Source organism: Erinaceus europaeus, chromosome 5 (assembly GCF_950295315.1).
Source record: "Erinaceus europaeus chromosome 5, mEriEur2.1, whole genome shotgun sequence".
Classification (NCBI taxonomy): domain Eukaryota; kingdom Metazoa; phylum Chordata; class Mammalia; order Eulipotyphla; family Erinaceidae; genus Erinaceus; species Erinaceus europaeus.
In genome coordinates, this window is record NC_080166.1 from 73142220 (window position 1) to 73169152 (window position 26933).

Here is a 26933-nt window from a genome sequence, read left to right on the forward strand (position 1 = left end):
GACAGTACACTGACTTGATTACTTAATAAATGCCGAGTATACTGCGACACTTAAGCATTTGTACTTATTTCACTTTTATTTAGGAAATTGGTTACTTGGTCTCTTGGTAATAGTTTTAGTGTGCTTTTATAAAAGTAGAGACTGTTTACTTACACTTTTTGTTGCTACTAGGACTTAACTGTTCTGAACAAAGTCAACTTTTTTTTTCCCCTCCAGAAAAAGACAGATGGAGAGAGGGAAAGATCCCTCCAGCATAATAAAGACAGATTATTCTCTAGGTGGCTATCTTGCTGGCCCTCTTTCTGCTTTTTATTGGTCATTGCATGGTTTGGTCATGGCTTTACTAGCAGAGGCACTGTCCACATTTATTATTTTGCTGGCCATTTACTTTCTTTTCTTTTAAAGTTTTACTTATTAGGTAGCGCAGTGGTTTAAGCGCACATGGCGCAAAGCACAAGGATTGGTGTAAGGATTCCATCTCCCAAACCACTCATTTTCTCATGTTTGTTATTTACTGTGAGGAAGAAAGCTGTGCAAGAAAGATAATGTATCAGAATATGATCATTAACAAGTGCTAATATCAAGGATGACAGAGTTATGACAAAAAATCTTTAAATTCTGGATTTTCTATCATCATTTGTGAGCATGGAAGAAATGGTCTAATAAAATTGCTCTAAGTACATAGAATAGCTATGTTTTAATCTTTTCTTGATTATCAGTGTTTACTGTAATATAGAAGAGGGCACATTTATAAAATGCCATCATTATCTCCTAAGTATGTATTTCAAGTGTCTACTGGCATTATGCAAGGTATATCTATTTTTGGTCAGTGGTGTGTTTGAAAATCATGAGTTTCTCAAGTATACTAAAAAATAATAGAGCAAACTGAATAGTACTTACATTTGAAGTTCTATGTGTATTCTTTCAACTTTTTTTCTTTTTTTCTCCCTCTTAATTCCCAAAATTGAATAGGTTGAATTTAATGGTTTCCCTGTTATAGGTAAACATTCAAAGGAATATTTTTAATAGTAATAAATATGCAGGAATAAATACTCTTACTTGATTAACTGAATAATTTCTTGATTCATTGATATTAGTTCCTACAAATAAAATTATTCTACCAAATAACTACAATACAATGACCCAAATCAGAAAGTTAACACTGATTAGTTTCATTCTACTAAATCCTCAGACCATATCCAGCTTTTCTCAGCGGTATCGAAAATGTTATAATGAAAGAATGTAGTTTATAAAAATGTGTGTCACATTCAGTTGCCATTTTTTAAAAATCTTTCAGTCAGGATTCGGCTTTTACTCTTTCCTAGTATTTCGTAAGTTGTGCTGGTTAACTTGAAGGATGGCTCTGAGATTGTGTTGGAGCTATCATTTAATTTTTGTTTGGATATGAAAAGGTTGTCTGGTACTGGTACCTTATATATATCTTAACGGACTGAAAACATCCTGCTCACATACTTTTGACCCTTTGCCTTACCTGTTCACTCTTCTGCAAAACTGTTGTTCATGAGTTTTGATTGTCTTTGGAGTTGGTCATCTCCATGTTGCTTTTTAGGATTCCTCACAAATCCTGAGTAATGTTCATGTCAGTCTGAGGTGTCTGAATCTTATCCTATTGTTCTCTCTTTTGCTTACTTTTAGAGGGGATGGAGTCATGTGGAAAAATTTAAAATTCAGTATGGTCAGATGTGTCAGTTTTTCTATGGTTAATGTATTTTCTATGTCAAGAAATTATCTGTTCTGATGTCATAAACTTGCTCTTCATTATTTATCTTTCTATAATATTCAAATTTTTGTTTTTCTTAGAAGCTTTCGACAAAGCCTTTCCTTATCTATTTTTACCCCCCACTAACTTTATTTAGTGTTGTGGTTTCATGCCTGCATGCATGATTTTACCACTGCTAGGGTGACTTTTTCATATTTAATGAAGAGAGGGAAGGAGAGCTTCCCCCGGTGCTGTGGCACTACCATATGGTTTCAGCGCTCAAATCTAGGCTGCTCAGATGGTAGGACAAGTGTCATATTGGTATGAACGTTTTTCTTTTCTTTCCTATACAAGAAATTTTTTAAAAAGTGTTTTTGTTATTTTATTGTATAGAGACAGCCAGAAATTGAGAAGGAAGGGAGGGGTAGAGAAGGAGAAAGACAGAGTGACACCTGCAACAGTTTCACCACTTGTAACATTGTCCACCTGCAGGTGGGGACTGGGAGTCTCAAGCCCAGGTGGTCCTTGTGCCTTGTAACATGTGTGCTTAACCAGGTGCACCACCATCCGGCCCCTGAATTACTTTTCCAGCCAGGATTTCTGGAATAATCATTTTTACCATTTTTGAGTAAGACCTCCACTATTCCAAGTATGCTCAGAGACTCAGTGATGTGTGTTTGTTTCTAAAAGGTTTGATTCTTGTTCACTGGTCTAGCTCTGCATTTATCTTGAATGTCTTATAATGTCTTAATGACTCCAATATGCAATAAACCTTGATAACTAAGAGCCACTTCCCCTATTGATAAATCCTATGTTGGATTGATCCTCAGATTTTTTTGTTTTTGTTTTTGGTACTGTCTTGGTTTCATATATGCATGACTTCTCTGTATCCTGACCTACATTTTTCATTTCTTTTAAAATTCCATGTAGAGCAACAGAGAGCAAGGGGAGAGTCACCATAGCACGGGAGCTTTCTAGTGGTATTTTGCCACTAATGTGGTGCCAGTGAGATATTTTCTAGTCCCAGGCGCTTTGAATTTTCATATGAAGGTTAGAATCAGTTAAATTGCATTAACTCTGTTGGCATGTTGATTGGAATTGCAGTGAATTAGTTGATTTAGACAAAATGAATACCATTTTCTATGCTACCCACGAATATTGTATAGTATCTGAAAAGTAAAAATGTACAGTTTTCCTTTGGGTCTTACATATCTTTCATTATGTTTATTTTTCTGTGTGTTAAATCAGAATAATATATATCTTACTATATATATTATTGTATATATTATTATATATAATTATTAATTGCCTCCAGGGTTATTGCTAGAGCTCAGTGCCTGCACTACGCATCTACTGCTCCTGGAGGCTATTTTTCCCTCTTTTGTTGCCCTTGTTCTTTGTCGTCATCGTTGTTGTTGTTGTTAGTATTATTGTTGTTGTTGCTGTCATTGTTGTTGGATAGGACAGAAAGAAATTGAGAGAGGAGGGGAAGACAGAAGGGGAGAGAAAGATAAGACACCTGTAGACCTGCTTTACTGATTGTGAAGCCATCCCCCCTGCAGGAGTATGGGGGCTTGAGCCAGGATCCCTGTTTTGGTCCTTATGCTTCGTGCCAGGTGTGCTTAACCCACTGCGCTACAACCCGACCCCCACATATTATTATTATTATTTTTTAATTTTTACTATCTTTATTTATTGGATAGAGACAGCTAGAAATCAGGAGGGTGAGAGAGAGAGAGAGACAGAGAGACAGAGAGACAGACACATAGCACTACTTCACCACTCACAAAGCTTTCCTCCTGCAGGTAGGGACCGGGGGTTTGAACCTGGGTCCTTGCTCATTGTAATACGTGTACTCAACCAGGTGCGCCACCACCGGCCCCATATATTATTTTTATTTACTTATTTTTACTAGAGCAGCTCTGATTTATGGTGGTGTGAGGGATTTTGGAGCCTCTGGTATGAGAGTCTGTTTGCATAACCATTATGCTATCTACCCCCACCCAATCAGAATATTTGTGAATAATTTACTTTTTTTTTTTTTTTTTTTTTTTTGAGCTGTAGGCAGTATCTCTTTATTCATGCAGGATGCAGCACAATCTAAGCCGAGCTAAACTAAAGTACAGTACTCCAGAATAATTTACTTCTTCACCTAGGTTTATAACACATCCCTCCCCTCTTTTGCAAAACTGTTGTTCATGTGTTTTGATTGTCTTTGGAGTTTGTCATCTCCATGTTGCTTTTTAGGATTCCTCACAAATCCTGAATAATGTTCATGTCAGTCTGAGGTGTCTGAATCTTATCCTATTGTTCTGTCTTTTGCTTACTTTTAGAGGGGATGGAGTCATGTGGAAAAAATTAAAATTCAGTGTGGTCAGATGTATCAGTCTGTCTATGGTTAATGTATTTTATATAAGAAGAAATTATCTGTCCTGACATCATAAACTTGTTCCTCGTTATTCATCTTTCTATAATACATGTTCAAATTTCTACAATAAAAGCTTCACGCTGTCATCTTCACAGATGAGAGTATTTATTTTTCAGTTCGGGATTTTACTCTAAATACAAAAAACAAAGCTCTAAACTTGGGAAACTGGCAAGCTATTATTCTTTCAAAAAACAATCTTTTTTTTCTTCAAAATGAAGACTGAACATGTTCCATGATGTCTTTTAATAACCCTCCCAAAACTTAATGATATATATGTGTATACACACACACACACACATATATGTATACACACACATATGTATTTCACATTGTTCCTAAAGTATTTACTAAGGACCTTTTGTAATTTTGCATTTCATTTAGTTGTCTAGCTCATCATCTGTACTGGCCTTTTAGTAGAGTGAATGCTTGCCTCTGATATTTTTAATCCTTTAAACTTTTCCTTTGTTCCATATTAATAAGTGACTTCATATTTCTATTTAACTCACTAAGTGACTTTTCAAATTTCTTTCTAATAACCCATATTTTTGTTGGACCATGAACATCTAATATTATTTATCTCTGTTTTTATTGTGTCTTCACTGTCCATATTGGTTTTTTTAAAAAAATTATTTATTAATGGATAGAGAGAGAGAGAGAGAGAGTGAGAAATAGAGAAGGGAGGGGGAGTAAGAGAAGGAAAAAGGCTCTGCTTTACCACTAGTGAAGGTGCAGGTGGAGACTAGGGGCTTTAACCTGGGTCCTTGCACACTGTAATGTGTGCACTTAACCAGGTGCACCACCACCTGACCCCTCACTGAATATTGTGTCTGCTCATTTCTATATTGTTTACAGAGCCCAACTGTATCTTCTGCTTAGAGGAGACACCGTGCTTAAGCAATCCAATAAAATAAATAAGTGCATAAAGGGTTAAATATTGAGATCTTTGTGTTCTTTCACTTTTGTAGGCAATTAAGAAGCACAGACACTGGAAAAAAAACAAAAAACAACAACATAAGAAAGAGCTTGTGTGCTCCGAAAAATTGAATGGACCATCTACTTTTGATTCCTATCCCTATAGTTTGTGGGAGGAGGGTTGACCCTGGTAAACATACACAATATTCTCTTTAGGAAAATACTACAAATGGTTTTTCTTTTTAGTCCTAGGTTTAAAAATTCATGTGTAGCTATCTGTCTGGTCAGATAAATGCATGCCTACCTCACCTGTTGTTGAAGGTATAAATGACACCTGAATAGTCACTAGAAGTCTTATTATAAAAGAGAAACCAACAGATGCTCCCTTGTGTTAGTACTGAAACTCAAAGTGTTTATTGACTGCTGTAGATTTCCACCATCCTTAGTTTATTCCAAATGTTAGCATTTGTTAAAATTCCACTTTTCTCCATCATGAGCGTTTAAAATGATTTTTCATTACCAAACTGAAGAAGCATTATTTTTGATTGTCTAGATACGAGTGATTCTTTGGGAATGCTTTATTCCAGTCTGTTGTCATTCTCCCTCCACTTTCCTTAAGGAAGAACTTGGAAAATGCAGGGGGAGGTGACTTAACAAGCAATCCAAACAATAATCCAAATACAGGAGGAGGAGGAAGAGTGTTGGAGTATAAGGCAGTTGTCAAGTTGATTCATGGCTTTCGTTTGTCAGTGTGGGAAATAATGTCAATGCTTTGTTGTTTCTACTATATCCAGATAAATGAGAAAATAAATGATTTAGGAGCATTGGATTTTGCCTGGTGGGAGTTTGTTGGACCAGTAAAACGGTTAGAGAGGTGAATTATTCTTATTATTTTGTATTGAGATAATGTTAGCTTATAACACATTATGTTTCAGGAGTATAGGTTATAGTGCTTCCACTACACCCACCAGCAAAGTACCATCATCCCTTCACCATTGTTCACCTGCCTCCTCAGGTTATCCCAAGTACTGAAGTGAGGAGTGGAGGGTTTGTTTAGCTTTGGTTTTGTCTGTTCCTTTACTTTTGTTTCTCTATATTCTACATACTGGTGAAGTCATCTGGTATCATCTTTCTTCCTCTAATTTATCCCCCTCCTTGTTGTTGTAGGTGGCAAGATTTTGTCTCTTTTTATTGTATTTCTCCACAGACACTTTTTTAAAAAAAAAAAAAAACCTACCTAGAGTTCCAATTTATTTGTTTTTAATTTTGTTAGTGATTTAATAGTGATGCACAAGTTTATGGGGTTGAAAGAACATATTTCCACATCAAACCCACCACCACCAAATTTATGTGCCCTCCCCCCCCCCCCCCCCCCCGGCAATGATCCCTCCACAGTTCTCAAAAAGTATTGGGGGTAGTTATGACTACCTTTCTGTTTTGTTTGTTTTGCTTTGCATGTTCGTGTGTTTCAATTATCTTTATTCCACATCTAAGCAAAACCATCTCATACTTACTTTAAGATAATCACCTCCACTTTCATCTATTTTATTCTGAAGGACACAATATTAAAATTTAAAAAATTTAAAATTTCAGAATAGTACTCTGTTGAGTATATATGTTCCACAACTTCTTTATTCAGTCATCTGTTGATGGACATTTTAGGCTGCTTCCAGCCCTTTACTGTTGTGATTCATGCTGCTATGAACATAGGCTGCTATGTCCCTGCATTGATGTGAAACACAGTTATTACAAATTTACATCATAACATAGTGAAATGATGTACAGTAGAAACAGTTTGATCTGTAATGCTAGTGAGTATGTGGACATTTGAGTTATTTAAAAATAGTAATAGTTAATTCAGGTTCATAGTTGGTTATATGTTTTTTATGGAAGATATACAAATCTAGTCCTGGAGGTTGTTAATTGGGTATAACATATGCCTTAACACGCTTGTCCTAGTTCAGTCTATAACACCACAAGAGAATGCTACTTACACCAGGGAAACTCCATGGATCTTGGAGTTGTTGTTATTGCTGTTGTACAGGACAGAGAGAAATCAAGAGGGGAGGGGAAGACAGTAAGGGGGAGAGAAAGATAGATACCTGCAGACCTGCTTCACTGCCCGTGAAATGACCCCTTCTGCAGTTGGGGAGCTGGGGGCTCCAACCGAGATCCATACTCCTGTCTTTGCGCTTTGCGCCACGTGCGCTTAACCCGCTGTGCTACCACCTGGCCCCGGATCTTGGAGTGGTGCTTTTTATCTCTCTCTTAACGATACAGAATAAAAATTGGACTAGGGGGCAGCTTTGCAGTATAGCACAGGATTGAGACCCTAGGTTCACTTCTGAATGGCGCAAATGGTTTTCTAGGGAGTCAGGTGCCTGGTTAAGTGCGCATATTCCCAAGAATAGTTTTATAATTTTGTTTTGACCTAATCTAAGAATGAACTTTACTGAACTGCAGGATTGGATAAGACCCATGCATTCTGTACTGTGAGTCTATTTTCTGGAATTCTTGCCTTTTTTTTTTTTTTTGCATTAAGCCACTAATAGTTGTAAAAGCCTACCTTAGTAGGGATACATGTCAGCAAGACCTGTTGACATTGATATGGAAGATGCATTTCAATGTGGTTAAGAATAGATTTGTGCTTTTAGAGGCAATATGCACAAAATTGTGTTTATAGGAAGTTTCAGGACAAGTAAATGTGAGATCATTCTGAACTTCTTGAAGATGTGTGACTAGGGACTGGGGGGAGTGTACAGCACTACACAGCAGACCTTGCATGTCTCAGGCCGCAGGTCCCAGTTTCAATTCCTTGGGCAACACCATATGCCAGAGGTCATAAACTAAGACAATCCTTATGAAAATATGTCTTCAGTTTGTGGCTGTAGGAATGAAATGTTAGCAAAGTAGAGTCGATACCAAGACTAATTATTCACTGTAACCTATGAAAGCAAGCAATGCACAGCTAAAGCCAGAGGACTGCTGCTGATTTAATATGAATTGATGTTTGGCTTTGCTGTTGCCATGCTTCCACTTTTTATCGTCCAGTATTATGCTTGTTAATCCATGTGAATGTTTTGATTCATTATTATATTGGCTTTCCAGTACCCGTTTTATAACTCTAGTCACGCCTCTGCCTGTCTGCAGTGCTTTTCCTCTTTGAGCAAATTACCTTGCACCTGACCATCTTCAACAACTTGCTGCTTGTATATATTCACTTAATTCTCCAAATAGTCAATCATTTTAAATTTAATCTGACTCTCCATGGTGTTAAGTATCCCACTCAACTTGATGTATGTAAATTTAATGAGCATGCTGTCTTGTAAAAATCCATATCCATGAATGAAAATAGTGAGTCTAAGTTTGTAATTCAGTTGAAAAAAATGTTCGTTGTGTTTACCATTCTCCTTAATTGCTCCTTAGTGCTTTAACTATTTCCAAGTATATGTGGTGGGTATTAGAAAAATATATATATATATATTTGCTTCTGCTGCTGCTTTTCAGTTTTGCTACAGAAAATATAGGAAATACTTTGTATCAGTATTTTATCAGACTAGCATGAAATAAGTGATATTATAAAAATTATCAGGCTGTTGGAATAGTTAAGACATATTTTTCCATGAAAAATGTGTCAGGATTTTTCCGACAACACAATACACAATAGTAGGAAATTGGTAATTTTCTGACTTGTGAGAACTTTTGGCTCCATCCAAACCATAAAAATAATCTTTGAATTATCCTAACAGTTACTGTCTTGACTATCTGCCACTAACTTTCTTTCTGGGTCAAGGTTACCCCCCATCCATTGATAATGTGGTACAAGTTAGAAAAAGGTATATCATATTCCTTCAGTCTTCTGGATAGACATACCACCACCAAGCATACATAATTGATAAATGAAGTCTGGATGTGACCTCAGCCCTTTTAATACCATGACCAGGTGTCACTGGGCAGAGCTTAATCATTGATTGGCCCTGCTACAGATTACTGAAATTGTAGGTACTACTACTATTCCCTAAAGGAACGGTGCTTTTGTGTTTGATTTGGGGGGCATGAAGGCTGTTGAGAGTGTTCCTTGCCTGCACTATAAATTCACCACTCCAGACATCCTCTTCACCCCACCCTTTTTCTTTTTTTCTTTTTACCTTTGTTTTTGATAGAGACAATGTTAGGAGGGAAGGGTGACACAAAGGTAGAGACGCCAGCAGCACTGCTCTACTGCTAGTGAAGCTTCTCCCTGCAAGTGGGTACCAGAGGCTTGAGTCCAGGTCCTGTGTGTGGTAATAGCTGTGCTTGATTGAAGTGTGCCACTGTCTGGCCCTCAAATGATGGATTTTTTTGTCTGTCCAGTTTCATCATCTGTGTCAGTCCTGATGTCTGAAGATTCTAAATCTGCTGCTAGAATTCATTTCTGTGACTGTTCTAGGCAGGGACTATGAGTGTAAGTTGTATCTCCAGTTTCAGTATCCAGAAAATTACCTGAAGTTTATGTTTGTCCCAAAACAGGATTAGCAAATTCTACTAGAAAGCTTTCGTCACATCTCATAACCAGTACCACTGTGAAGTAACCACTGTGCTTTTTTTAAAAAAAAAAATTATTTATTTATTTTCCCTTTTGTTGCCCTTGATGTCTTTTTATTGCTGTTGTAGTTATTATTGCTGTTATTGATGTCATTGTTGTTGGATAGGACAGAGAGAAATGGAGAGAGGAGGGGAAGACAGGGAGGGGGAGAGAAAGACAGACACCCGCAGACCTGCTTCTGCCTGTAAAGAGACTCCCCTGCAGGTGGGAAGGGGGGAGGGGGGGGAGTTGAACCAGGATCCTTAGGTCGGTCCTTGTGCTTTGTACTACGCACAGTTAACCCACTGCACTACCGCTCAACTCCCAGTCCATAGTATTTTAAACCCAGCCTTGTCAGGCACCTGCAGGTGGGGAGCCGGGGCTCCAACCGGGATCCTTACAGTGGTCCTTTCAATTTGTGCCACCACCCGCTGTGCTACCACCCGACTCCCAACCACTGTGTTTTACGCACTGCTGAATTGGAAGCAATCATAGACAAAGTTACCCCTGAAAGAGAAAATCATAGATAAAGCAGAACTAGATATAAGGGAAGTGTCTTTTTATTTTTATTTTTTTTTAACTTTTAACCATTTAGGAGTAACATGCTGAGTATTGAGACCCGGTCAACTAGGAATAACTGAGTGAAATCGGAAAAAGGTAATTGATGGGCTGTACACTTTTAGGAAGCTAGAGGAAAGAGGTCTCCGAGCATAAATTATTGGATTATTTTTGGGCATATCGAAGGACTGGTACAAAAAGACGAGTATGCAGATTGGTAATATAGGAAGCAGGAAATTGAATGAATCATAACTTTGTTTTTACCTAAAAAATTTGAAATTTCTTTATTAATAGTAATAAGTATAAGTGCTATTTTTATTGCTGTAGAGAAATGGCAAGTTCTTTGGTGAAAAAAATAAAAAAAATTTGGAGGGGTCAGAAAAAGAAATGGAATTTTAGATGTTGATAGGTGTAAATGATGTAGAACCTGGGAATGGAGAGGAAGATAAATCAGTCTTCAAAGCTATGTGATAGGAACATGATCAACATATAGAATATCCTTAGCTTATTGTCTTAAGAGAGGACAGTGCCCATCCTTGAGGATTAAAAAAATAAAAAGCATTTGAAGACAGGAAAGATTGCTCACTTGGGTAGTTTTGCTTATTTTTGTTATGGACATGACCCAGGTTCAAGCCCAGCCCCCAATGCACTGAGGGAAGCTTAGGTGCTATGGTGCCTGCCTATCTCCCTCTTTCTCTCCCTCCTTTCCTTCCTTCCTTCCTTCCTTCCTTCCTTCCTTCCTTCCTTCCTTCCTTCCTTCCTTCTATCTTTTTTTATCTCTGACTTCTTACCTGAATAAGTTGGGCTGGAACATTGAAACATGCTAGGTGTTTGTTTAAGACTATAGAAAAGTTTTTCTTGGGGCCAGGTGGTGGTGCACCTGTTTAAGCTCTTATGTTACAGTGCTCAAGGACCCAGATTCAAGCCCCTTTTCGAGGGGAAAAGCCTCATGAGTGGTGAAGCAGGGCTGCAGGTGTCTCTCTGTCTCTTTCCCTCTCCTCCCCTCTTCCCCTCTCAGTCCCCTCCCCCCCAACTGTTAGAACTGTTACCTGTGTTAGAATATTTCCTCAGGTGGTCTGGGAGGTGGCACACTTGATAGGGCATTGGACTCTCAAGCATGAAGTCCTGAGTTCAATCCCCAGCAGCACATGTACCAGAGTGATGTCTGGTTCTTTCTCTCTCTCCTATCATTTCTCATGAATAAATAAATAAAATCTTTAAAAAAATATTTCCTCAGTAATTTCTGATATTTCTTCTTTTATCCCAGAGGCTCACCTCTGGCTTGTGGCTTTATAGAGGATTGAGACTGGGGCTTTGGAGTGCCAGGCAAGAGAGTCTCTTATGCTATCTCCCCCACCCAGTGTTATTTCTTGACGGTAGTTTATTGACCCCAATCACCCATCAAATTCATATATATTTGCTGTAACCAAGTATGTTGAAATCATGCTCTTCAGGGGGTTGGGCGGTAGTGCAGTGGGTTAAGTGCACATGGTGCGAAGCACAAGGACCGGCGTAAAGATCCTGGTTTGAACACCCGGCTCTCCACCTACTGGGGGGTTTGTTCACAGGCGGTGAAGTAGGTCTGCAGGTGTCTTTCTCTCCCCCCTCTGTCTTCCCTTCATCTGACAGCAATAACAACAACAATAATAACCACAACAATGATAAAAAAAACAAGGGCAACAAAGAGGGGAAAAATAGCCTCCAGGAGCAGTGGACTTTATTCTTTTTTAAATTTTTATTTATAAAAAGGAAACACTGAGAAAAACCGTAGGATAAGAGGGGTAAGTCTGGTTGGCATCATGTTAGCATCTGGAACCCGGTGGCTGAAAAAAAGTTAACATATAAAGCCAAACAAATTGTTGACTAATCATGAACCTAAAGGCTGGAATAGTTCAGATGAAGAGTTGGGGGTCTTTGTTTTGTAGGCTTTTTTAAAAAAAAAGTAACAGAATTTTAATGACTTTTTAAAATTGTATCATTAGAAAAACTTTTATATTGAAATTATTTTGACTTAAGAGAATTGCTAGATAGAATTCTTTTATTCCTTTAACCTGTCTTTTCCTAAATTCTCATATAGCTTAAAAGAAGGAGATGTTAATATAATACTCACTAGAGAACAAACTTTATTTGGATTTTGCCGCGCTTCCAGGCCATGACATTTTCCTATTCTAGGATTCAAGGTCACATTTTACATTTATTTTGTCTTCCCTCCTCCTGTCAGTGGCATTTTTCTTACCTTTATAGCCTTGATACTTTAGAAGAATTTTGCTTCATTGTTTTCTAGAGTGCCCTTCAACTTGGAATCCTTTCTGCAGGATTTATTTCTTAAATCCCTTAGTTGCCAGTCAGACTTTCACAGTAAAACAGCACAGTAATCCAATTTAGGTATGATTTTTAATTAGGAAGTAATTAAGTAACAGAAAATTACTTTTTGATGTTTTAATTCCCAATTTCCCCAGGAAGAACTGCCTCTAAACATGTAAATGAAGGTAGTATATAAATGAACGAATTCATTATATATTATATGGATAGTTTTCCAACAAAAACTGTAATTATGATCTAGACAGAAACATTTGATTTGGTGAGTGCTCAGATATTTTGAACAAGATATGTCCAGCTAAATAGTGAATTGATTAATAAAGTTTTTTTTTCTACCCCCATTTAAGCCATGTAACTTAGAAACATTGAAAATACTCAGGCCTGATGCAATAGTGTATCTTTATATATCCTGTTCAGTAATTTGAGCAGGGCCTGGAACCCGACCAGTGACAGTTTGTGCACTCTACCTGGTGCCTCACCCCCCCCCCCCACACCAATTTCCATTTCCATCAACTTTGTATCAGAATTTTTTTTCTTCACATCTTTATCATTATGTTTCCAACCAAATGATGTTATAGCTTTGTTGGTGCATCAGGTAATAAATAGTCCTTTTTTGGTGTTTCATAGCCGCTCCCTTATCCAGAAATTTAACTTTAGAGAACCAAGGTTCTGCAGCTAATGCCTAGCTGACTTTGGGATTCTAGCCTTTCCTTTCTTTACACATGAGTGTAATGCCCAGTGAAGCCAGACTTCTGCTGAGGCCATGTTTTCTAATATTTCTTCCTCATGTCCTATTGTATTCCCCTCAATGCCCTATACTATAGATGCCACAGATGCCACAATGCCTAGCAGACTTCCATACACCCAGGAGCACACTAAGAACAAGCCTTCTTTAATTGCTTGAATCTCTTTCTCAGGATTGGCCTGGTAACCTGGTTTAAGATGATAAAGATACCACATGATCATTTTGAGAAGTTTTTAAACTAAGAAATGTGAAAACTGACGACTTGCTTACAAGGCATCTATTATGGTTACCTAGAGACTACATTCCAGTGGGAGTCTTGGTTCTTGCTCCCAAATATTAATAAATTTATTTCTGTGATTTTTTAAAAAAATACTTATTTATTCCCTTTTGTTGTTTTTCCCTTTTGTTTTATGCCCTTGTTTTTATTGTTGGGGTTACTATTGTCATCATTCTTGGATAGGCCAGAGAGAAGTGGAGAGAGTGGTAGAGAAAGATAGACACCTACAGACCTGCTTCATCGCTTGTGAAGTGACTCCCCTGCAGGTGGGGAGCCGGGGGCTCGAATCTGGATCCTTGATCCGGTCCTTGCGCTTTGCACCACCTGCTCTTAACCCTCTGTGCTACGTCGACTTCCTTCTGTGCTATCTTTTTTTTTTTTTTTTTCCCTGCAGTATATAGAGCTTAGACAGGCGTTAAAGATTTTCTCTGGAATCATGGGCTTAGTTAATGAAGAGAGACATTTGCCTTACCATGCTTCAGGCCCTTATTTAGTCTCACCACATGAGAACACCACTTTACACTTCACTCAACACTAATTTTATTTTGGGGATGGGAAGGGTTTGGTGATAGGATTGGAAAATGTTTAGCTTAACTCTTTTGGAATTGTAACATAAGAAACAGAGTTATGTTTTCTTGGAAAAAACTCCAAAGGATTTTGTGAAACAGCCCCAACCGTCCGCTCCCCTACTCAAAAATTAAATGCTAGAGTCTCATAGGGTTTTCATCCTTTAGTTCTTTTCTCCATAGACAGAGATTCAGAATCTTTTCTAAAACTCTGGTACCCCTTTTTATTTCAATAGGTTTCCCTCACCCTTTATTTCTGTAATGGACAAAGATTTCTTTTTTCTTTTTAATTTTTATTTATAGAAAGGAAACACTGACAAAAACCATAGGATAAGAGGGGTACAACTCCACACAATTCCCACTATCAGAACTCCGTATCCCCTCCCCTCCCCTCCCTTGATAGCTTTTCTATTCTTTATCCCTCTGGGAGTGTGGACTCAGGGTCATTATGGGGTACAGAAGGTAGAAAGTCTGGCTTCTGTAATTGCTCACCTGCTGAACATGGGCATTGGCAGGTCGATCCATACTGCCAGCCTGTCTCTTTATTTCCCTCATGGGGCAGGGCTCTAGGGAAGCAGGGCTCCAGGACACATTGGTGGGGTCGTCTGTCCAGGGAAGTCCGGTGGGCATCATGGTAGCATCTGGAACCTGGTGGCTGAAAAAGAGTTAACATATAAAGCCAAACAAATTGTTGGCTAATCATCAACCTAAAGGCTGGAATATTGCAGATGAAGATTTGGGGTCTCTGTTTTGAAGATAGCTAGTAGGGCTATTTTAGTTATATTCCAAAGGGCCCATGACTATACTAATTTTTTCCTGAGCCTGAAATCTGATATGCAGGTGGACCCAAGTTATTGTCTGGGGAGATGATGTCATGGCAGGAACAAGGGCTAGAAAGCTGGATTTGAAAAGAAAGTAGCTCCCAAATATGGGAAAGGTGTATAAATATTGTTGACTGTAAACTCCATTAATTTGATCTGGGGCCCATATTCAGCTTAGTAGCCTATGTGACCTCTGCATCCCTGTAGGTCTGAGCTCACACATTCTGTGGTCAGGAGTAGTAATGTTCCAAGCTGCCCCAGTTTCAAGACCCTTCTTCCTCAGGTGGTAGATAGAGCTTTCTTTTTTTCTAGTGACATTTTATTTGGGTATGTATGTCTACATTTTTTATGAGATTGCATCAAAAAATTTGTATTAAGACATCGATTCCAACATTTTTAGTATTTTTGCTTTGTTTTTAAGCAGGGACTGTTAATTACATTATTGTCATGAAGGTATATTTAGACATGAAGATCTCATGTTTAGACAGAGAGGTAAAAGGTAAACCAGAGGGAAATGGCCTGGAAACGAGAAAGTCTCTTCGTTAGTCCCAGATATATCTCTTTTTATGTATGAGCTCATGCCATTTTGAAGATGCCTTTCCCAGAAGAAAGCAGTGACCTTTTCTTTCCTTTGAAATATCCAGCTTGAAATTTCATTTTGATCTTAGCCATTACTAATGGACTTTTTGTTTTTTCAGAATTCTGAACCTATTAAGTAATTTAGTTTGCTAGTTAAAAAGTCCGGGTCATGTTTGGCTAACGGACAGAAAAATGAAAATGTAATCAATAATTTAAAATGTAGGTTCTCAGCGCTCTTAGCTCCCTCCCCCCTTTACAACAATCTATTTCCTAGCTTCCCTATTATTATTTCAGTGAAATTATTCATCGATAGTGCTTGCTGTTGTCATAGGTGACTTTATTGTATTGTATAAGATGTATGTTTCAGTATAAACAACTGACATTATTAATTTGCAGTAATTCACATGCTAACTTTACACTTAATACCATTGAATTTGATTTTAGACTTAGATAATTATGATTCTCATCCTCCCTCCCTCCCTCCAAGTGCATATTTCTAATAGAACACAGAACTGTTTATTGTGTAGGAATAAACTATGTCTGCCAGAATGCCCAGCACAACTTTTTCTTATTAATGTGGTAAAATTACTAGTCACCATGACAATTAAAATGGTTCCTCCCACCACATCTCTACCTTACACTTCCCCCTCCCTCCCATTTTTCAAAATGCTTTATAAGTGGTAGGGAGACCTTATGTGAATCACTGACTTGGAAGAAAAAGAAGAAGAAGAAAAAAAATTCACACTAGGATATTTCTAACTACAACAGCCAAGAATGACATTACTAATTACTACCTTTTATTGGAGCGTCGGAAGTTTCTAGGATCCTAAATATTTCTATCAAGATGAAGTAAAAGAAATTTGACTTTAAGTGCTTCAAGAGTTTATTAGCCAAAAACTGAGTCAGCTAAAGTTGTAAACTATAATGTCAGTGAATTGTAGTACCTTTATAAAATTTGGAAGAAATTGAACTTCTTGGACTCTACAGGTGACCCAGAGTTCTGACCTTTATGGGCTTGTTTCCGAGCGGGTACACATTCAGGACTCGCTTTGCGTATCACAAATGACCCAGGACTGGGGCTAACTTGGCCTGCTCTTCTCCTTTAACCACTTCTGTTTTAGGATCTCCTCTCATTTGCCAAAAAGTTCTCCTCCTTCCCTCCCTCTGACTCCTCTTTTGTTTGTTTCATTAAATGTAATTTAACTGAAGTCACTTAATGTAATTTTCATTATTATAATTCTAATGTTTCTGAGCATTTACTGCTTTACACAAAGAATGTTGCCATATGTTGATGTTTGTTTTTCACTATGATTCTGTGAAACAAAATAAGTCTCACAGATAAAGAACCAGGGTGTCACAGTGGTTGCATGGTTCACCTTAGAATACAGAGCTACTGTCATAACTGCAGCTTAAATATAGCCCTTTAAAAATAGTGATTTAGGGAGTGGGGCCGTGGCACAAGTACACATAGTGTGAAGTGCAAGGATCTGCGTGAGGATCCCGGTTTGAGCTCCCAGCTCCCCACCTGCAGGGGGTTCGCTTCACAAGTAGTGAAACAGGTCTGCAGGTGTCTGTCTTTTACTCCACCTTTCTGTCTTCCTCGCCTCTCTGTTTCTCTGTCCTGTACAGCAACAACAACAGCAACAGTCACAGCCACAGCAAAACAACAGTGGAAAGAAGATGGCCTCTATGAGCAGTGGATTCATAGTGTAGGCACCGAGCCCCAGTGATAACCCTGGAGGCAAATATATATATTGATTTAATAGGGGTTTACAAGATTATAAAATTACAGGGGTAGAGTTCCACACCGCAGACTACCAAAATTCTTTGTTCTTCAGTACTGCCATAAATAACAACTATAGTTCTCAAGAAGTGTTAAACAATTTGTAGTTGCCAAAAAGTTAAAGCACCTCCATTTTTGTTGAAATCACATTTAATCACTACTTAACATTTGATATGACTAACATGTGTATGTATTACATTGAATTCACCACTCAAAATTCCATTCTATCTTACAGCTGTGCCTTTTAAGGTAACTTAACTCACCTTCTTTTTCCCTTCCTCTTTGATACAAATTGGTCTTACAGTCCAAATGTATCTTTGTTTCTCTTTTGATTTCTGTATATACCACATATATGCAAATCATGCCATTTGTTTTATCATTCCAGCCGGTTCCTTTTAGCTCCATCTTTTTGCTCTGTCCTTTTTTTTTTTCTTTCCTTTATCATTGTGTGGAATTCATTGCTCTAGGTGAACTTTTTCAGACGGAGAAAGATACTGCATTATGAAGCTTCCCACAAGCTGCAGAAATACTTTCTTTTTCAAGTTATTTATTATTGAATAAAGATAGAAATCAAGGGAAGGGGTAGATAGGCAGAAGGAAAAGAGAGAGACACCTACAGTGCTGCTTCACTGTTCATGAAGCTTTCCCCTTGCAGGTGAGGACTGGGGACTTGAACCTTAGTCCTTTCACATTCTATAAAGTATGCACTTAACCAGTTGTGCCACTCCCTGGCCCTAGAAATAATTCTTTTTAAAATCCAAAAGTGTGGAGAGGATATGAACAGCATATTCATCAAAGAAGAGATCCAAAAGGCCAACAGACTTATGAAAAGATGCTCCAAGTCATTGATTGTTCGAGAAATGCAAATAAAAACAACACAGTGAGACTACTTCACTCCTGTGAGAATGTCTTATGTTAGAAAGGATGGTAACAACAAATGCTGGGTCGGTTGTGGGGAGGGTTTAAAAAAAAAATCCTACTACAGTGCTGGTAGGAACGTACATTGGTCGAGTCCCTGTGGAGAGCAGTCTGAAGAACTCTCAGAAGGCTAGAAATGGACCTACCTTATGACCTGGCGGGCAGTTCCTCCCCTGGGGATATCTAAGGTCTGAAATTAAGTAGTCTGTTCACTGTCAGTAGTTTGATTGTGTAAGTAAAAAAAGACCTGAGTCGTGGAGGAGGGCAAATACAATCTAGAACAACATCTCAGTTGTCTTCCACACTTGGACTCCCGAGTTGAGTTGTTTGGAGCCTGTGACTTGTTTGTAGCATCCCCACATCCTTCACTATCAGAGACATGGAACACCAGAACATTCCTGTCAGCTCTTTCTGAGGACCCTTGGCTGGATGGTGAGCTTTTCCATCCATGTTCCCTGCCTGGGATTATTGCCTCCCCTCACCCCCATTCTTTCCTCCCTCCCTCCCTCCCTCCCTCCCTACCTACCTCCCTCCCTTCCTTCCTTCCTACCTTCCCCCTTCCCCCCTCCCTCCCTTGTTATTGCTGGGGCTCAGTGCATTCATAAGCTATACACCATTGCACTCAGTGACCATTTGCCAATTTCTCTCAACCTTCCTCTATTCAGCTATGCTTGAACCTCTTCATTGTTGCTTCATATAGGTCTAAGCAGTGCTTTAGTCACCCTATGTTGTGAAATATTCCCGATGGTGTTTCTGACTACTTGTTTGTCCCCCCCCTTTTTCTAAAAAAAAAAATTATTTATTCCCTTTTGTTGCCCTTGTTTTATTATTATTGTTGTTGTTGTTGGATAGGACAGAGAAATGGAGAGAGGAGGGGAAGACAGAGGGGGAGACAAAGATAGACACCTGCAGACCAGCTTCACCACTTGTGAAGTGACTCCCCTGCAGGTGGGGAGTCCAGGGCTCGAAGGAGGATCCTTATGCAGGTCCCTGAGCTTTGCGCCACGTGCGCTTAACCTGCTGCGCTACCGCCTGACTCCCTCGTTTTCCTTTCTGAGTGGCATCATCTTAAGCAAATAATCTATAGATTCTGCTAGCAATTTGCATATTTGTTTACATATATTTGACTTGTTTTCATTAGAATGAGGATTATAACAAAATCTAAACTTGTTCCCTTAATTTGTTTGATAATGTTGAGACATGCCTGATTTTTGCTTATTGTCTCACTTTGGAATTGTAACTTTATTGTGACTTAGAGCATCCCTTGAGTTAACTAGTTAATATTTTTACATGTATAGAGAAGACACAAAACTATAGAATATATGACCTTTTGCTATGATCAGCACTAAGTATTTTATAGGTGCTTGCAGCTACCAGAATCCAGAAAGTGTTTTGTTCATTTACTGCCGGGCTAGCTTCGTGGGCGGGAGACAGACAGCCAGGGACTCATGGCTGAGCTGTACGCAGTATCTCTTTATTCATGTGGCACGCAGCACAATCTAAGCCAAGCTAAACTAAAACTAAACTAAACTCTAATCACAATCCTGTCCATATATATATGTATGTATGTATGTATGTATGTATGTATATATATACTTGCCAAGTAGGGTGGCAAGTATATATATAAGCAGGGGGGATTAAACCAATGAAACAGAAGGGGTTTTTAGAAGCAGAATTAGAAGCATACCAACAGTTTACCATTTAATTTTTATGATACACGACAGAGCTCTTTCAAAATGATGCAAGATAGTTTAGGTACAGCTATATATAATGTGTATGTACATGTGTGTGAATTGTGATTCCTAATGACTACATAAAAAACAGATATCTTCACCTTCAATTATCTTTAGTCATATGAATGTAATTTTACAAGGAAGCATTTTACCTGTTAAAATGATGTAAACATTTCTCTGTATCTTAAGGTCTTTCTTTTCTCTTTATCCTGTAGGCAAAGCACATGTAAATCATTCAAAAACAATGTTGCTTTAGTCACAAATTATTGATCTGCCATTCATAGAGCATGTCGACATGTTATTCAGATTCTAAAATGAGGCTTTTTAATTGTGTTTTCCAGGAAGATATGAATTTAAATGAAGATAAAAAGGCACCATTGCGGGAAAAGGACTTCAGTATCAAAAAAGAAATGGTGATGCAGTACATTAATACTGCTTCCAAGACAGTAAGTAAAACTGTCAAGTTGAAAAATACAGCTCAAACATGTAGTGTGGAAAACAATGCATTTGTCTAATGAAGTGCTAAAGTCTGTGGTCACCCGTAATCAGAGGGCTTTCAAATATAGAATTACAATTACTCATAATTGTTTCATTTAAATATATATATATTTTTATCTTATAATTTTGAATTGCTTTTGGTTTTTTAGCTACTTACATTGCTAAGGATCACTGTGATTGGTTAGTTTGCCCATTCTAAGACAGCTTTACTTGTTAGTGAATGAAGATGGTTATTGATTTTTTTATTGTTGTAGTTGTTATTGTTGTTTTTGTTGATGTCGGTGTTGTTGGATAGGGCAGAGAGAAATGGAGAGAGGAGGGGAAGAAAGAGAGGGGTAGAGAAAGATAGACATCTGCAGACCTGCTTCACTACCTGTGAAGTGACTCCCCTGCAGGTGGGGTCCCAGGGAAGCGAACCAGGATCCTTACAGCTGGTCCTTGCGCTTTGTGCCACCTGCGCTTAACTTGCTGTGCTACTGCCTGATTCCCTTTATTGATTTTAATGTTACTTATGCACTAGAATAATATTCTAGAGAAGTGAAACTGAATTTAACTGACCTAAATCAGTATACCTAATAGTGTCTTACAGGCATAACTTTAATGTGAGTTCCCTATGGAAGAAATGAACAAATTATAAATGTAGATAGTGGAGGGAACATTGAAATTCCAAATGACTGTGTCTTGGAAACCATGAGACCTGTGGGTGAAAGTAATGACTAGGGAGTTGGGCGGTAGCGCAGCAGGTTAAGTGCACATGGCATGAAGCGCAAGGACCACATAAGGATCCCGGTTCGAGTCCCCGGCTCCCCACCTGCAGGGGAGTCACTTCACAGGCGGTGAAGCAGGTCTGCAGGTGTCTGTCTTTCTCTCCCCCTCTGTCTTCCCCTCCTCTCTCTGTTTCTCTCAGTCCTATCCAACAACAACGGCATTAATAACAACAATAATAACTACAACAAGGGCAACAAAAGGGAACAAGTAAATAAATAAATATTAAAAAAATTTAAAAAAAAAAGAAAGTAATGACTAGATGTCTCTGAATCTGACTGAAACACAGAAACAATTTATTTCATGGGACAGCAAATGAGCTTGACCAGTCATATCGTTGTGAATAAATGGTTTCAACAAAAAGTATGAAAATAGAGAAGCAGTTCATCGATAGTAGAAAATGATTTTGACTTAATTTAAAATAGAATCCCTGACGTCACAACCAAATAGCTCAGTGGGGAGGGTACATGCTTTGCTATGGGTATGGCCCAGGCTCCAGCTCAGGTCCCCACTGCACTGGGGGAAACTGAGTCCTGTGCTTCTTTGGTTCTTTCTGGAGGTGGGCTCTGTATCCCACTATTGATACTCTCTGCTTCTGCTACTTAGATATCACAAGTTAACATCAGGAATCCAGAAGATTATTTGTACTTTTGATTGACTTATTTGTCTTCCATTTGATCTGGGCCATCTGATTTTACCTCTCTGGCTTTCAATTTATCCATATGATGGGTTTCATACCTTTATTCCCAACTAGCTATGAGAATAAAATTGGCTAGTTTATTAATAGGATATAACAGACGACTGCCTTTTATGGTAGCAGTTTGAAGTAGCAACTATGTGTGCTTTTGTTTGTTTTTTGATTTGTTTGTTATTGTTGAGTCATATGTTATAGTTTTATTCATTCTTAACACTTTTTTTGTGGTAAAAGAGGGGTATAATTCCATATAATTCCATGTTCTTTACCCCTCTGGAAGTATGGACCAACGATCTTTATGGGGAGGAGAAGGTAGAAGGTCTGACTTCTGTAATTACTTCTCCACTGGACTTGGATGTTGGCAGGTCTGTCCATACCTCCAGCCTGTTTCTGTTTTTCCCTAGTGGGGTAGGGCTCTGGGAAGTTTTTTTTTTTTTTTGCCTCCAGGATTATTGCTGGGGCTCAGTGCCAGCACCATGAATCCACTGCTCCTGGAGGCCATTTTCCCCCCTTTTGTTGTCCTTGTTATTGTAGCCTTGCTGTGGTTATTGTTGTTGTTGATGTCTCTCGTTGTTGGATAGGACAGAGAGAAATTGAGAGAGGAGAGGAAGACAGAGAGGGGGAGAGAAAGATAGACACCTGCAAACCTACTTCACTGCCTGTGACGTGACTCCCCCTAGGTGGGGAGCCGGGGGCTCGAACCGGGGTCCTTACTCTGGTCTTTGTGCTTTGTGCTGCGTGCGCTTAACCAGCTGTGCTACCACTCAAAACCCCCCCCCCCCCCTTTTAACTCTTATGGTTCTTGCTGTTGCAGTCAGTACACCATAATAAAAATTATAAATAAGTGTATATCAATAATAATATATGCTTTTTGTGAGTCCACCTTTCCAAATAATTCTTTTGTTCACCATGCCTTTATTTGCTGTCTATATGGCAGATACAGTTTTAGGCTCTGGGAAATGAGCACCAATACAGTCTACCACCATGTCCTGTGAAGTAACATGATTGTGAGTAATAGGAAGTGAAGTGAGATGGGGCAGATGACCAAAACAGGGAGAGCAGAACTGGGGTAACTGTTTTTATATCATCTGGGAAGATTATTCTGGTAGGGAATTTTAAATCCAGTAAGCTTGAATCCCCTTAATTATAAGCAGTAATATATTAGTTAGAATTGGTTTAGAAAACCTTGGCAGGGGACCAGGCAGTGGTACACCTGGTTAAGCACACACATTACAGTGCTCTAGGACCCACGTTCAAGCCACTAGTCCCCACCTGCAGGGGAAAAGCTTCATGACTGGTGAAGCAGGGCTGCAGGTATATCTCTCTGTGTGTGCATCTGTCTCTCCCTATCATCCCCTTCCCTCTCAATTTCTCTCTGTCTCTATCCAGTAATAAATAAATAAAATTTTTAAAAACAAAAAAGAAGAAAATCTTGGCATAGTACTGCCTCTTAATTCCTGAATTTCAGATAATAAACATTTCTTAATGGAAGAACAAACCCTTTAGAACTTCATTAAAGCAGATCTATTTCAATTTGCATTCACTGATTTTAGACTTTAATCCTATAATTATTTTGGACTAAGATTGCAACTTATTTACTTGAATTAGATAATTAGATTATCGAAATTGATGCAGATTAGTTATCTAAAGTGTTATTAAAGCACTGACTCATTTAATTAGCGTGCAGAGGATCGTAGTGTTTCCTAGAGGGTTCTGAATAATTTGGCAGATGGTTGACGTTGTTGAAAGTTCAAGCTGACCAGTCATCTGTTTTTTTCTCTGACAGTGGAAATAGGTTTTATCAGGATACAGGATTTTGTTATGCCACTGTATTTATTAATGCATACTTAAAAAGTTTCTCTGAGGAAAAGCAGAACCAAAATTCATACTCGGTTGTTCTAGATAGAATATCGGGCATTTTGTGTCATATGATTTGGTAAGAGTTTAGCCTTGAAATGACAACACTGATGCCTGCGGTTGGTTATTTAAACATATTTAGGAAACATCAATCCTATTAGCTCTAATGTAGATAATTTTTGTTTTTAGAGTGGAAAATAACGTCATTAAGCTAGGTTATTCTAAGAGCCTAGTGAATTTCATCGGGGCAGCTAGGTAGTAAAACTGAGTTTCTACAATTAATAAAAATAAAAGTTTTCTTAAGAAGTATCATAGTTAGAAACTTAAATTGCTAAGTCCACATTTCCCTCCACACCCCCCAACTTTCCAGGACACTGATACATGGTCTAGGGTTGACTGGGCAAGTCAGTTTGGCTTGGGCTGGGTGTAAGGTTTCTGAGAAATTTAAATTGAATTCAATTTAAATATAATGCTACATTTAACCACTAGAGATGTAACTGATCCAACATTTTTACTAGTTATATTTATCATGGATTATTTTTGATGTGCATTTCAAGAGCTTAGGGATTTGATTAAAACACAAACACTAAGTACAAATTTGTGGCTGGCACTTGTACTTACACACGTAGCTATTAACAGTGTTCTCTCATGTAAGACTTTGCCTGTTTCTGCTTGCTGACAGTGCCTTAGGGCAGTGAACAAATTTCTTGTTAAGAGTTTTTCCTAATAATCTATCTGGCACTTCAATTTCCATTTGTACCTATAGGAGACAGGTTTTACTTAGGTACAATTAAAATTAACTTTCAACAGCTCACATTCATTGTACTAACTTCTGAGTCATTTCTAGGTAGCATTACTGGCATTTAATGTTTGTGCTATTACTTCATTGTGTTTCTGTTTAGGCAGAAGATGATAATGAAACTAGTCATCTCTCTTTTATTTCTTTTAGGATAAAATTATAGTAGGTTCAATTTTGGGTAGTGTATTCTTAGTCTTTTAAAAATCCTAAAGTTAGTGGTGCAAAGCACAAGGACCGGCGCAAGGATCCCGGTTCGAGCCCCCAGCTCCTTACCTGCAGGGGAGTCGCTTCACAAGAGGTGAAGCAGGTCTCCAGGTGTCTTTCTCTCCCCCTCTCCGTTTTCTCCTCCTCTCTCCATTTCTCTCTGTCCTATCCAACAATAACGACATCAGTAACAACAACAGTAAAACAACAAGGGCAACAAAAGGGAATAAATAAATAAAAGAACTAAAAAAAAAAATCCTAAAGTTAAAGTTTATGCTATTATAGCAGTATTTTAAAAGAATCACCAGACATAGAAATATCAGTAAAATTTACTTGAGTTTTATAGCCTGATGTAGTCAGTGATACATGTCATGTCTCAACTTTGCCATTGGTTATCTCAGATTTTTTATATTTTTCAGTGAGTTTGCTTCCTGTACTACCTTTGAGCATACTATTTAATTATTTAAATGAATATAATTACTTCTAATAATTACAAAAGTGTTAAACTTTGAAGTACCAGAGAGAAAAGACATGCAATTCTGATGGCTATGAATGAGAAAAATACCCATAAGAAAAGAACTGATAGCAAAAGGAACAGTTTTGTAGGAATAGTTGAAAATTATAGGTCGGGGGAGACAGCATAATGGTTATGCAAACAGACTCTCATGCCTGAGGCTCCCAAGTCCCAGGTTCAATCCCCCACACCACCACAAGCCAGAGCTGAGCAGCGCTCTGGTGTTTCTCTCTCTGTGTGTTTCTCTCTCTCTCTCTCTCTTCATCTCTCTCTTAAAAAAAAGAAAATTATAACCAGGGCTGTTTAATATACATGGTTCCTTTGCAGTGAATGAAGGGGAAAGGTAATCAGTGAAACTGAGGGGGAAAAAGTGGTCAGATCAGCACAGTTGTTCTATTCATTGTAGGAATATATATATATTCCCCCCCTTTTTTTTAAATGAGTAAGAGAGGTTCAGAGGAAGATCAGAGCATTGATCAGCTCTGCTTCATGTTGGTGCTGGGGACTGAACCTGGAATCTTTCTTTTTTTAAAAAAAATATTTATTTATTATTGGATAAAGACAGAGAAATTGAAGAGCTGGAAGGAGGGAGATAAAACGGAAGAGAGACAGAAAGACACCTGCAGCTCTACTTCACCACTTGTGAAGCTTTTGCCCTGCAGGTGGGGTGCAGGGGCTTGAACCCAGGTCCTTGCCCAGTGTAGTGTGTGCACTTAACCAGGTGTGCCTTGGTTTGGCCCCTTTGAACCTGGAATCTCAGAGCCTTAGGCACAAAAGTCTTTTTGCATAACCACTATGTTGTCTTCCCAGCCCATAACAATTGTTCTTTATCTCCACATCCATTATACTTCTTGCAGACATTTAGAAAATTTCACTATGTTGGTCGCCACATTGTTTAAAAATTAAATCAAGATTCTTGCAGCTAGAACCCAGGCTGCAAAATACTCTTGATTCCAGTGTACAGTCAAAGATGAGAACGACTGGGTTGTGTTAGATGACTCTCAGATGTCTTTCATTGTAAAGTTAATTCAGCAAAGACTGGGAAGGGGGAGTCGGGCTGTAGTGCAGTGGGTTAAGTGCAGGTGGTGCAAAGCGCAAGGACCAGCGCAAAGATCCCGGTTCAAGCCCTGGCTCCCCACCTGCAGGGGAGTCACTACACAAGTGGTGAAGCAGGTTTGCAGGTGTCTGTCATTCTCTCCCCCTCTCTGTCTTCCCCCTCCTCTCTTTATTTCTCTCTGTCCTATCCAACAACGATGACAACAATAATAACTACAACAGTAAAACAACAAGGGCAACAAAATGGAATAAATAAAATTAAAAAAGAATTCTTTCAAAAAAAAATAACAACAACAAAGACTGGGAGTAAACACTTACTAATAAAACTAATGTAACCATTGTGAGTTCAAGGCTAGTTTTAATGTGAATCAGGTGAAATGAATGTTCCGGTGGCACACTATAGTCATTAAGAAATTCTCTGACACTTGATCTCTTTTTTTTTTTTTTTTCTCCTCCAGGGTTATTGCTGGGCTCGGTGCCTGCACCATGAATCCACCGCTCCTGGAGGCCATTTTTCCCCCCTTTTGTTGCCCTTGTTGTAGCTTCGTTGTGGTTATTATTATTGCCCTTGTTGACGCAATTCGTTGTTGGATAGGACAGAGAGAAATGGAGAGAGGAGGGGA

The 26933-nt window shown here is 38.5% G+C and overlaps 1 protein-coding gene across 1 annotated transcript in view; it reads left to right on the plus strand.

The window, feature by feature from the left end:
* DIAPH3 (diaphanous related formin 3) overlaps window positions 1-26933 on the plus strand; it is a 551468-nt gene that overhangs the window by 83573 nt on the left and 440962 nt on the right. Inside the window, exon 3 of the mRNA XM_060191426.1 lies at window positions 20265-20369. Coding sequence (XP_060047409.1) covers window positions 20265-20369 — 105 coding nt within the window. The remainder of the gene's footprint in view (window positions 1-20264; window positions 20370-26933) is intronic.